The sequence below is a fragment of the Misgurnus anguillicaudatus genome, chromosome 21 (genome assembly GCF_027580225.2).
Source record: "Misgurnus anguillicaudatus chromosome 21, ASM2758022v2, whole genome shotgun sequence".
Classification (NCBI taxonomy): domain Eukaryota; kingdom Metazoa; phylum Chordata; class Actinopteri; order Cypriniformes; family Cobitidae; genus Misgurnus; species Misgurnus anguillicaudatus.
In genome coordinates, this window is record NC_073357.2 from 7,728,835 (window position 1) to 7,741,925 (window position 13,091).

The 13,091-nt window shown below is 38.6% G+C and overlaps 2 protein-coding genes across 2 annotated transcripts in view; both read left to right on the forward strand.

The window, feature by feature from the left end:
• The window catches only part of furina (furin (paired basic amino acid cleaving enzyme) a), a 168,380-nt gene extending 162,922 nt beyond the window's left edge, over positions 1-5,458 (forward strand). Inside the window, exon 15 of the mRNA XM_073859236.1 lies at positions 2,458-5,458. Within this exon, the coding sequence (XP_073715337.1) occupies positions 2,458-3,068 (611 nt within the window). The 3' untranslated portion in view covers positions 3,069-5,458. The remainder of the gene's footprint in view (positions 1-2,457) is intronic.
• Positions 5,459-8,460: 3,002 nt separating this feature from the next.
• fes (FES proto-oncogene, tyrosine kinase) overlaps positions 8,461-13,091 on the forward strand; it is a 34,157-nt gene continuing 29,526 nt past the window's right edge. Inside the window, exons 1-4 of the mRNA XM_055185192.2 lie at positions 8,461-8,631; positions 9,332-9,381; positions 9,505-9,749; positions 11,210-11,383. Of these exons, the coding sequence (XP_055041167.2) occupies positions 9,525-9,749; positions 11,210-11,383 (399 nt within the window). The 5' untranslated portion in view covers positions 8,461-8,631; positions 9,332-9,381; positions 9,505-9,524. The remainder of the gene's footprint in view (positions 8,632-9,331; positions 9,382-9,504; positions 9,750-11,209; positions 11,384-13,091) is intronic.

Genomic DNA, 13,091 nt, shown 5'->3' on the forward strand with positions numbered 1-13,091 from the left:
CCAAAAATGATATTTAACCCATAATTTACTCACCCCTGCATATGTCCATCATTTTTCAGACAAACATATTTTCAGTTATTTTAGAAAATGTTTTAGATCTTTCAGTTAAAGGCGGAGTCCACGATGTTTGAAAGCCAATGTTGATATTTGAAATCACTGTAACAAACACGCCCCTACCCCAATAGAATCTGGACCTTCTGTTGATAGACCCGCCCCACACATACGCAACTCGGCAAGGATGTCGGTTAGTAGACACGCTCCTTACTGCTGATTGGCTATAAGTGTGTTTTGGTAGTCGGCCCGTCTCCTTTTCCAAAGCGTTTTTCAAACATCGTGGACTCCGCCTTTAATTAAATGTGCAGTTACGGGTTAGGGTTAGGGTTAGGTTAGGGTTAGGGTCCATGATCTTCAAGTCCAGAAAATGTGCATCCATCCTTCACAAAATAAATCCAAACGGCTCCAGGACGAAAAACACAGGCCCTCCGAGTAATCCGCGCGGTGTTGTTGTAGAAATATCCATATCTAAAACTCTACAAACGAAAATAACAACCTTCCGGTAGCGCTGCCATCCTAGACTCCTCTGTATCCATGACAGAGTATTAGCGTAGTGTACGCACTTTTCTTAGTGACGTATGACAAACTCGGAGAGTGGGGGCACAGAGCAGCAGCAGAGAAACCTCCGTAAGCTGCGTAAAGCTCTGATCTTGAATGCGGATGCAATTAAGATGGCGGCATTACCGGATGCGAGTTATTTCGTTTATAAAGTTTTAAATGTGGATATTTCTACAACGAAATTGCACGGATTGCCCTCAGAGGGCCTTTGTTCGTCATCGTGGGGCCGTTTGGATTTGTTTTGTGAAGGATGGATGCACATTTTTTTGGACTTGGGGGTCGTGGACCCTGTGGCTTCACAATTGATTAACTGAAAGATCTAAAACATTTTCTAAAATAACTGAAAATGTCATCGTCTGAAAAATGATAGACATATGCATCTCAGACGGCTTCGGGGGGAGTAAATCATGGGTTTAATATCATTTTTGGCCGAACTATCCCTTTAAATGCAAATGAGATACAGATTTTCTCTTCATTACCAACAGACAGTGAATGCTTTCGGTTAATGAGACACCCACTTTTTGGAAAATATACTCGTTTTCCAGCTCCCCTATTGGATTTTTACCATTTTGGAATCCATTTAGCCGATCTCCGGGTCTGGCGTTACCACTTTTAGCATAGCTAAGCAATGATATTACGCAGCACCCGAAAATAGTCCTCTTGGTAACTTATCAGTGTGACATCACATTAACCAGGGTTCCCACGGGTCCTTGAAAGTTTGTGAATCAGGGGGAAAATTCAAGGCACTGGAAAGTTTTTGAAAATATACATACATAGATACAGGTCATTGAAAGTGCTTGAATTGTGTAGTGTAGGATAATATCATAAAAATTCTAGACTTTTTAAGCACACGTGCTAAACTGTTTGCTTTAAATGCTTATATGTTCTGTATGCCAGTGTTGTTTATACCAAAATGCCTTTTTGCATAGTTGTGTTTGACACATGAAAACGTCTCGGGTTACGTATGTAACTGTTGTTCCCTGAGAAGGGAACGAGACGCTGTGTCTCCCTTGCCATACTTCTTGCGTCCCTGTTACACCGTCTATGGCAATATTTGAGATAGCGATGTACTTCCTAGCTTCCACGTCACGTCACGACACGTCTTTGTCGTTAAGCCTCACCATTGGTTGAATTTGATATACACATTCAGACGCACTTACCCCTGGAGGTGTCCAAAAGTGTCACTGCAGTGACGCAGCGCAAGTTCCCTCGAAAAGGAACTGTAACAATGTATCTTAAAAGGTAACATGATGTAACCTTGGTCTCACTTGAAATGTGCCCCACATTTAGTCCTTGAATTTGAGGGTGTTGGACCTGGAAAGTCCTTAAAGGTCCTTGAATTTGAAGTTAATGAAAGTGTGGGAACCCTGATTAACAAGAATCAAAACAGCATGTCTAATGAGTGATTTGGTTTAATGGGGATTAAAAAGAAGGGTAATTGTAGGGTGGTTGCATTCACAAACTGCCAACACAGATTAATATCCAAACATGGATTTTGCATAATATGTGCCCTTTAAAGGAATGTTCAAGCTCGGTGATCTTCATTACTACAAAAAATTTACAAAAAAGGGTAATCCTGGTCACATTTACATAATACATTTAAGGACACAAGACCTCTTGTGATATATCTGCCCATTAGGGAATGGAAAAGAAGAGTTACCTCATAGACATCCATCTTATAATTATTTTTTTAAGAGACAAATCAAATGATTTTTTTTCACAAATGCAACATGTCTGTCTGCCTATACCGAAGCCAATACTGAACGGGCTTACAGAGGTAATGAGCTGTGTAACTCGTACATCTTTCATAAGTGATTAAAAATGCATTTCTTCCTCTTCTCTGTGCAGAGTGCAACCCAGGCTTCTACTTGTACCAGAAGGGCTGCGTGAAAGACTGTCCAGCCGGTTTCACCCCAGGCACCCGTCCCGTTTTACTCCCCAACAACGAGGTGTTACCTGTCGCCCACCCCGCCTGCCTGCCCTGTCACGCCGTCTGCCTCACCTGCAGCGCCACCGGACCTCAGGACTGCATCTCCTGCCCACCTCACAGCCACCTGGACCCCGTCACCAGCAGCTGTTTACACCAGAACCAGATCCTTCGAGAGACTCAGGACAGCCGAACGTACGGCAGCGGCTTGCCCGTGAACCTCCGCCCGGTCCTCACCTCCAACCTGCCCGTCGCAGTGGCGGTGATCAGCTGTGCCTTCATCGTGGCTACGTTTTGTGGCGTGTTCGGCTTGCTGCAGCTTCACTCCCGCGGCTTCGTACCGATCTCAGCTACGGATGGGGAATCGGACTCCACGCGTTTGGGATTCAGCTTCAACCGAACTGCCGTCGCCTATAAGGGCATTCCCAGCGTTTGGAGGGAGGACGATGGCAATACCGAGTCTGATAATGATGAGTTTGATATCCACCATGAGAGGACTGCCTTCATCAAAACACAAAGTGCTCTTTAACCCCGTCTCGACCGCGCCCTTCCCTCTCCAGCCTCTACTGCACTGTTGTCTCTTTTTGTAGCCACCGGTGTGTTTCTTTACTGGGGTATCTCACTTCCTGTTTCATTCTCGAGGGTTTTTTGTGATCTCTTCTAATTACGAGCCATGGTTGACATTAATTCACGCTCTTGACCGGTGAAAAGCTTCCAATCGCAAGGACGGCGTGATATTCGCGGTGTCAACCGGGCTCAAGTCTTAAAACTACAATAAACGTGTGATTGTTGTTTGGCCTCTTTCATATTATAAAATGCCTAGTGAGATTTAAAAACAAGAAGGTAAAATGTTTGCATACAATAAACAATTTTTAATCGATACAGTGCAACTATGTTTATATGTAACGCTGGGTCTGACCCGCTGGGAGCCTTTTAGAAGAACATATCAATGGTCAGGATCTGAGGTGGAGGCCATGTTGTGTGTTACACACACTTGTTTGTAAAGCTTTCTTCTCCCCATAGCATCAACATGACTACAGTTACTTTCTTTGTTTTTCGGATGGGCCGTTCACCCAGAAATACCAGTTCATGTCGTTGCAAATATATGCAAAATATCTTTTTTCCATTCAATGACAGCTAATGGAGTCTAGTACGGTCAAGTCCTAAAAATACGGAAAACGCTTCAACTTTTCGAGTTACGTAAAACCAATCGATTGGTTGTGTAAAAAAAACTAAAAGTGCACAATAATACATTAAAGATGTTTTTTCTTTTTAGAGACAAGACCGCTCTGGCACCATTTGTGTTCATAGTATGGAAAGACAATCATGATCGTTCTTTAAAGGGATGGTTCACCCAAAAAGTGTTCGTGAGCCCCATTTACTTCCATAGTAGGAAAAAGAAATTCTTCAAAATATCTCTGTGTTTATCAGAACAAAGAAACATACAGGTTTGTAACAACAACTCATTTTTGGGTGAACTATCGCTTTAAAGGTTCTTTTTAACGGATTTGTGAGGTTTCGTTTAGGTCCTCTATCTCTTTGATTTCCGAGCCAGTTTAGCAGGAAAAAACACTAGAAATAATCCCTCCTAGTGATGCATCAAATGCTTCCTTTATAATGCCTGTAGTGGTTATAATTGTACTTAATAAGGTTCTTCGAGGTGTCCTTTGCATAATCCGGGTGACGTTTTTATTGAAAGTAATCAAAGAAAGGGCTCAAGTGACCCCTCTTTTGGCATTTATAGAGGTTTGACTCTTTATTTGTTATGAAGTCCATCCATCATGTTTGTTTGAATATAGTCCTATTATTATTTTCTGTTCTGAGTCACACATTCATAATCTGCAAGTGCTACGTCTTTTAAGAAGTCACGTAAATGATGTGATGCATTAAACGTGTGCGCTTACAGTCGGTTGTGTTCATTTTGCTGATAGATGATGTCAGGTTGAGTTTTATCACTATCATGCGTATAAAACTACACAAACTGGTCTTAAAGCTGCACAAAACAACAAATTGTATAAAGATACTATAATACGGCCAGTTATAAAACACTCACACCAGACTGTAGTTCACTTTTGTAACACTTGGTGCATCAGCACGGCTCATAATGCGTACCATTCAACTTTACCCTTTTAAAAATGTAATCAAATATTTCTTGCATATCTTCACAATGTTGTTGTTTTGTGGATCTGGTTTTTACCTGTTCTTAAATCAAATCTATTTACGTCTTCACCACAATAACATCTCTGCCATTCGAATGGCTATTCGGCTAAACGATTATTTCTTTATCATCTGCATTTCTTTCGTTGTTTAGCGAAAAAGTAATGCGGACCATATTAAGCCTATGCGACGCGATTTGTTAGTACAAAAGTGTTTGTAAAAGCCTCACTACGCTATGTTTGTCAAGGTATGACCAAAGACTAGAGAATGAAAAACTGCTTTTTCTAGAGTTATAACATCATAAAACATTCATTATTCATGTTTTTTCTTTTTTGTGGTTTTTTGTTTTGTTTGGGGTTTTGAAATTTGTTTGACACACTTACGTGTGGTAATATTTTTACATGAGCCATACACAGTCTGTTGTAATCATGATTTTGCTTAAATGTCTTCGCTCACACTAAACCTTCTGGAGTCGTAGGATTGTAAGTTCATCTTCAGTTTTTTGTGGTTTTTACACCTTTATGAGAGTCAACGGATGCATGTAGAGCCCTAAATACAGTAAGACATCAATCGTTTGTATGACTACCTTAGATGATGGGACAGCTATATAAAAATAAGGCCTATTTTTGTACTATATATATGGTGCATTGTCATTTACATGTAATTTAAAGATTATTTTGCTCTTTTTCTTCTTTTTATTTAATTGATGTCAATATGCGAATTATAGATTATACAAAAAATAAAAGATCTATGCAAACTTCAGCAGTTTTCTCTGTGATGCTTCCTGTGAGTGCTATTTAATGGCTCAAACCATTTTAGCATCCACAACTATATTTGTTATTATGATGTTTTGCAAATAATACATTTGAGATGCTTTTAACAAACGTATACTCTGATTTGAAAGGTGTTTCTACTGCCAACAAAGCAGCATGGTATCCTGTTATGGTTGAAGTGTTGCTTGCTATTTGGCTCCTGGCTACATATATGTTTGTATGAATTACATGGCTATGACTGGCTGGACTTCATTCGGTGTCAGGTTTTAATTCTCATTTTGACTTTAATTACATTTGATTTATTATAGGACAGGGTTAAGATTAAGCCAGAACTAGGCTTAAGTTATAATAGGACATTTACGTCGTTTTTACAAACATACATTACTGATGTACATCTTGAGACGAAACAATGGAACTGATAGATTTTAAGATATGTGCATGCTTGGACTTGTATGGGAAGCTGCCCCATAAGACTTCAAAGACCCAGGAAAATAGCTGCGATCTGTCTAAAGCAGTGGTTCTCACATTTTTTCGGTGTGTGGCCCCCCTTGTGTACGGTGCATTTCTTAAATTTTATAAATAAAACATTAGAAAACTTACAATTTTAATTAAAAGGACACTCTACTTTATTGAAATTATGCTCATTTTCCAGCTCCCCTAGAGTTAAAAATTTGATTTTTACAGTTTTGGAATCCATTCAGTCGATCTCCGTGTCTGGCGCTACCACTTTTAGCATAGCTTAGCATAATCCATTGAATCTGATTAGACCATTAGCATCGCGCTAAAAATAACCAAAGATTTTTGATATTTTTCCTATTTAAAACTTCACTCTTCTGTATTTACATTGTGTACTAAGACAGACATAAAATTTAAAGTTGCGATTTTCTAGGCCGATATGGCTAGGAACTATACACTCATTCTGGTGTAATAATCAAGGACTTTGCTGCCGCAACATGGCTACAGGAGGCGCAATGATATTACGTAGTTCCCGAAAATAGTCCCCTGCTATTGAAAGTTATTAAGGGGACTATTTTTGGCTTCTGCATAATAACATTGCACCTCCTGCAGCCATGTTACGGCAGGAAAGTCCTTGATTATTACGCAAGAATGAGAGTATAGTTCCTAGCCATATCTGCCTAGAAAATCGCAACTATTAGTCTTAGTACACAATGTAACTACAGAAGAGTCAAGTTTTAAATAGGAAAAATATCCAAACTCTTTGTTTTGTTTTTTGGAGCGATGCTGGTGGTCTGGTCAGGTTCAGTTGATTGTGCTTGGCTATGCTGGGGGGGGTGGTGCCAGACCCGGGGATCGGCTGAATGGATTCCAAAACTGTAAAAATCAAATTTTTAACTCTAGGGGAGCTGGAAAATGAGTATATTTTTTTTTTAAAAATTGAGTGTCCCTTTAAACGAAACATTCAATTATGCAATGTAGTTCTGTTGGTTAGTAGCCTATTTTTATGATGTTTAATTACACAGAATTTATGATAAATTTAATGTATTTTATAAAATGCCTGGCACCATCTCAGGGCCCCCAGTTTGAGAACCACGTATTGGTTTAAATCACTTTCCTGTTAGTGAGTGAAAACACTGGGGTATTGTCTTAAAACGTGACTTGCAGAGAATGAAACTTGCAAATGCAGAATTTCAAGTAGTGCAAGTTATGCAACAAGCAAACTTCCAGTGGACATTACATAGTTTGTCAAAGGTTACGTCAGCGTCCATTTACAGTATTTGTGTAATTCTGGGCCGCGTGTGTGCCCATCGTAAACATACCAGCAAAACCCACCGATTATTTACTATATGTAATACCATTGGATAAAATCTGCTCTGTTTTGTCCATTTATATTTTATATTTTATCTTTATATTTTTTTTATTTTCATAAAGAAACCCAGAACTGGCCAAATTGTAGTAGTGTGTCCAAAGCTTTATTTGTTTAAATTGTTTGGCAAGCTACAGCGTATCAAAAAAAGCTCACAGAAAATAAATCATACATTGATTAGAGTTTTATCAATTATTAATATACAAGATATTCTCTTGTTTTTGTTTACACTGGTCCTTATTTGACAGGACTGTGGCTAGAAGGGATACAGCTTAGGCCAAAATCTCGTGAAATCTCGTCGGATAAGCCCTGTTATAATCCTAACCTAACCCTAATCAAACATTTATGTCGTAGCTGTATTCTATCTAGCCAGAACCGGGACGTTAACCTTCTCCCTGAACTTTCGGTTAATTAACCTAAAACCTGCTTACCCTGATCATGTCGATTCTGGGGGCTATTCCTGAAAGCTGGTTATGTGACATACCCGGTTATGTTTGTAACCGACATGATCAGGGTAAGCAAATTTTCGGCTAATCAACCTTTGCTGATGGTAAACACCTGATAAAAGTTACTTCCAATAAACCTCCTGGTAACTTAGAGTTAATGTGCGCACACGTGTAATAAAGACATTTTCAATTTCAAACATACCTGGGTACGTCACACATAACCAGCTTTGTGGAACCACAACCTAACCCTAAATCCGACATCTCGCGAGATCTGGCCGTAGCTGTATCCCCTCAAGCCAGAACCCAGCTTTGCGCATGCGTTTTGCGCATTTTTTAAATCATTAAATCTTCTCAAAGCTACCTTTTCATATATTTACAGTTTATTAAATTATATAATTGTAATAAAATGTATAGGCCTTTTACGTTTTCTAAGCGTGAATGCCAAAATGTTATATTGTTTTAATAATTTGTAACTTTCTGCATGCGTCATTTTATTTATGGTAAACATTTAAATCATACAGGTAACTATTAAACCTACTAAATCTATACGAAAATATAAATGTTACGGTTGTATCGGAAATATACTGTTGATCTAAATAAAAAAAATATATACATATATATTAAAAGTGGATTAATAAAAAAAAACCGCGTAGGTGTGATGTAATGGTGATTTATTGCACGCGTCTGTCTCCTCCCTCCTCTCTGTGTGCGTGTGTGTTTCTGTGTATTGTAGCCTATTTGTATATGTCTTCCTGCTTTCAACTGCTGCCTGTCAGCACAGTAGTCAGTCTTTTTATCGCTTCACTGTAGTATACTCTGTATTTTACCTCATTATAATGGATAATAACAGCTGAGAGGAGACGTTTCACTGCGTCTGACAAATATACTGAGGTAAGAATTTACATTTTTTTTCTCGAGTAAATGCATTTGCTTTTAAATCCGTGTTATGTCGTTTGTAAAGTGGTTTAAGCTGTTAACGAAATGAAAAAAAGGAAAAAATATACATATCAAAATATAAATAACAACATAACGTTGGTGGGTTGGTTGGTTGTTTGATTGATTGACATAATACGTTAGCGCGACTCCCCGTGACGTCATACTATCCTAGTATGCATCAAATTATAAAGAAATCGGAAATAAAATGAACTCTGATATATCGTTCAGTTTGCTTCCTTCAGTTGTTTAAATACATTTTAGTTTATTAACAAGAGAAATTGACTCAATTGTGTGATGTTTTTTTCTTGTATACTGCTCTATACAAAGTGCACAGATCTTCAAATGGCTCGTCAATCATTAACTTTTTGATATTTCTGCAAATTTCCTTATGACTTTGCTTTACAGTAAAGCTGCTTGCTATCAATAGCCTGTCAAGTTTTAACTGCTGTTTATTATAGGAAGTGGTTGGTATGTACAACATCCCTTTTTGTCCAGAATTGCCCCAATAGAAGTGAAAGTATCAGAATTTCCAGGGCAATTACACAAAGACTTTATACCACATGCATATAAAAAGGTTTAACTGTCTGTATATGAACTGTAGTGCAAGTGTATAATGAAAACCTATAATGTGGGTCGCCTTCTTTCTTTTTTGTAGATCTTGGTTTGTGGTGCTTCTCATAAGCCTGACCAGAAAGTTTACACGTCGTAAGTGATATAGGCCACTGGATATAATTTAGGTCCAGCCTTAGCCAAGCATTCATATTTTATTCACAAAGCAACTTTATGGAGGTGCATCAATAATAAAGAAGCCATTATAACTTCTGTCAGGTTGTTCGTGTGCTGAAGGTATGGGGTTCGCGGAGGATTTGTGGTGTCCTCAGGGTCACTCGGCCCTGATGAAACTGCAAGACTCTGAGCTGCGACTGATGGAGGTCATGAAGAAGTGGATGACGCAGAGGGCGAAGAGCGACCGCGAGTTCTCCGTGCAGCTGCATCAGATGTTGGCCACGGTGGAGAAGCTGGACGGCTCTCAGCCTGGTGGAGGTCTGGACTACATTAGCCAGTTTAACAAAGTAGGAACTGTTTTGTTTTCACGTTCCTTTAATGTCTCTATAGGACTGAGATGGCAAATTTGGAATGCTTGAATGTTTTGTCTGGTGATCTAAAGTCTTATTATCTTCAAGACGTTATGAAGGGTCAAGAATCATGAAGTACCAAAAGATATAGAGAAAGTACATTCTAGAATATTCTCTGACATGTTCTTTAAAGGTGCACTGTGTTTTAGGCAGATGCAATATAATATACATACTATATTATCAGTGGTGTATAAAGACCTTACATGATGAACTGTATTGTTGTCATTACCTTAGAATGAGCCGTTTTTATCTACATACACTGTGGGTCTCCTTTTGCACCGCCATGTTTCTAAACCAGACAAACTGCTTTATAGAGCGTGTTTTGTAACTACATTGTTGAAGACGACGACATGTTTGTCCTGTGGCAGCTATCGTAGCTTTTCTATGTGTTTAAAAAGGGAGAGGTGAGCTTTGGACTGAGTCGCTGGTTTGTAATCTCACAGCTAGTTGCCGCTAAAATCTACATACAGCACCTTTAATATTCTAGATAGATGTATTTACATGCATGCTGACTTTTTGGATGCCGTCCAAATCTTAGGATATTACAAAGATCATAAAACCAATAGTTTAGTGTAAAAGAAAGCATAGGGCAGTTTCCAAATTTAAAACATTTTCAGGTCATACCCTTCGAAAATCAGGTGTTGAGTTACAAGTCCTCCTTATTTTAGACACGCTCCTTTTCTTATTACAAAACTTCGTTCACACGTTTGTGAATATGGGAGAAAAATTTCAAGGCCCTGTTAAGTTTTTGAAAATATATAGATACAGGTCATTGAAAGTGTTTGAATCTAGTTTATGCAAGATACATATAATTCCCTGTGTAGTGTAGGATAATATCATAAAAATTCTAGACTTTTTAAGCACCAGGATAAACTGTTCGCTTTAAATGCTTATATCTTCTGTATGCAAATGTTGATTCATACCAAAATTATTTTTTGCATAGTTGTGTTTGACACATGAAAACGTTTTGGGTTACGTATGTAACTGTTGTTCCCTGAGAAGGGAACGAGACGCTGCATCTCCCTTGCCATACTTTCTGCGTCTCTGTAACGCCGTCTTTGGCAATATTTCAGATGGCGATATACTTACTGGCTCCCGCGTCACCCTGTCTTTGTCGTTAAGCCTCACCATTGGTTGAATTTGATATACCCATTCAGATGCACTTACCCCTGGAGGCGTCCCCAAAGTGTCACCGCAGTGACGCATCGCGTGTTCCCTCGAAAGGGAACTGTAACAATGTATTGTAATGTATTCTTTACTTATGCCAAAGCAACAGCAGCAGCGTGAGCAGATCTAGACCGCTAAAGCTTGTGTACATACCACACTCCATTAAAATGCAAAAACTACATTCACCTCAGTATTTTAGTGCTTGAAGAATTTTTGTGTCTTTCTTGTAGTCGTGGAACGTGTTGGTCAATCAAACGGAGAGCCTCAGTCGTATCCTGCGAAAGCATTCGGAGGAGTTGATGGTGGGTCCGCTCAGCAAACTCACCCTCCTCATTCGGGACAAACAGCAGCTGAGGAAGACTTACGGAGAACAGTGGAACCTTCTCAACCAGGAGCTCTGCAGGGTCAGCATCACACTCTTCACACTGATCTTCACATCTTTAGATGTTTTTTGTGAACATTCATGTGATTTAACAGAAATCATAGAGAAAATAGTAAATAAATGCTCATGTCACCGTTTCAAGCATTTGTGCTGTTTAGAACACATCAGCAACCAGTGACCCACATCAGTTTTTTTTCAACCTGGTTTAGTTTGTATGTGGCTAAAACTGTAAGGTGTTTGTGGCGTGTGCTCGTTTTACTCTTGCTTGCTGAGGCAAGCAACACTTTTTGGTCACTTTTTTTGTTGTGCGTGTAAAAAAGAGGTGCTTTTCCTAGGGACAACACTATTATAAGGCATGTATGTTATTAGTTTACTGCTGTAGCAAGTTTAGTCTTTGCCATGACTTACTGTAACTGTAGATTTCAGCCATGAATAAAGAGGCAAGCATCGCCTGGTATTCTTGGGTCATTCTATGAAAATATTGGCTTTTTGAACAGACAACTTTTTAAAAATGTAATTCTTTTTTTATACCAAAACTTATAGTCATTTAAAAGTTTACCTCTTAACATTATAAATCAGCTTAAAGGAATAGTCTACTCATTTTCAATATTAAAATATGTTATTACCTGAACTAAGAATTGTTGATACATCCCTCTATCATCTGTGTGCATGCACGTAAGCGCTGGAGCGCGCTGCGACGCTTCGATAGCATTTAGCTTAGCCCCATTCATTCAATGGTACCATTTAGAGATAAAGTTAGAAGTGACCAAACACATCAACGTTTTTCCTATTTAAGACGAGTAGTTATACGAGCAAGTTTGGTGGTACTAAATAAAACGTAGCGCTTTTCTAAGCGGATTTAAAAGAGGAACTATATTTTATGGCGTAATAGCACTTTTGGGAGTACTTCGACTCGCCTGAAAAGTCCGCTCCCCTTCTCACTCTCATAATGGGAGAGGGAGGGTGTTACTGCGCCGAGTCGAAGTACTCACAAAAGTGCTATTACGCCATAAAATGTAGCTCCTCTTTTAAATCCGCTTAGAAAACCGCTACGTTTTATTTTGTACCACCAAACTTGCTCGTATAACTACTCGTCTTAAATAGGAAAAACGTTGATGTGTTTGGTCACTTCTAACTTTATCTCTAAATGGTACCATTGAATGAATGGGGCTAAGCTAAATGCTATCGAAGCGTCGCAGCGCGCTCCAGCGCTTACGTGCACGCACACAGATGATAGAGGGATGTATCAACAATTCTTAGTTAAGGTAATAACATATTTTAATATTGAAAATGAGTAGACTATTCCTTTAAATGACAGCTTAATGTATTTTAATATTTTTACTACATTACATTAAATGCTTGTGCTGCTTTTTTGTCACTGGTGTTACCTATATTTTAGATGACAATACAGGCTTCCCAGAATGTAATTTGACTATTTAATTTGCATACATAATTCAAGACAGATAAAGTTAATGTAATATTAAGAAATTGATTAGTAATAATTTACTTTAAACAGGCATGCGTAAAGTTCTATAGTGTGACCTTTTTCTATTTCTACCATTGTGTTTTTTGTTGTAACATTAGAAATAATTGAGGTTGAGTGATCAAAATTGAATGATGATATCCTTAAAATGCTTACTAATGAATGCAGCAACAGTTAGGTAGATAAAAAAATCATATTCTATAAAACTGGGCAACTATGATGCCAGAAAACCAATATGCCATGCGAT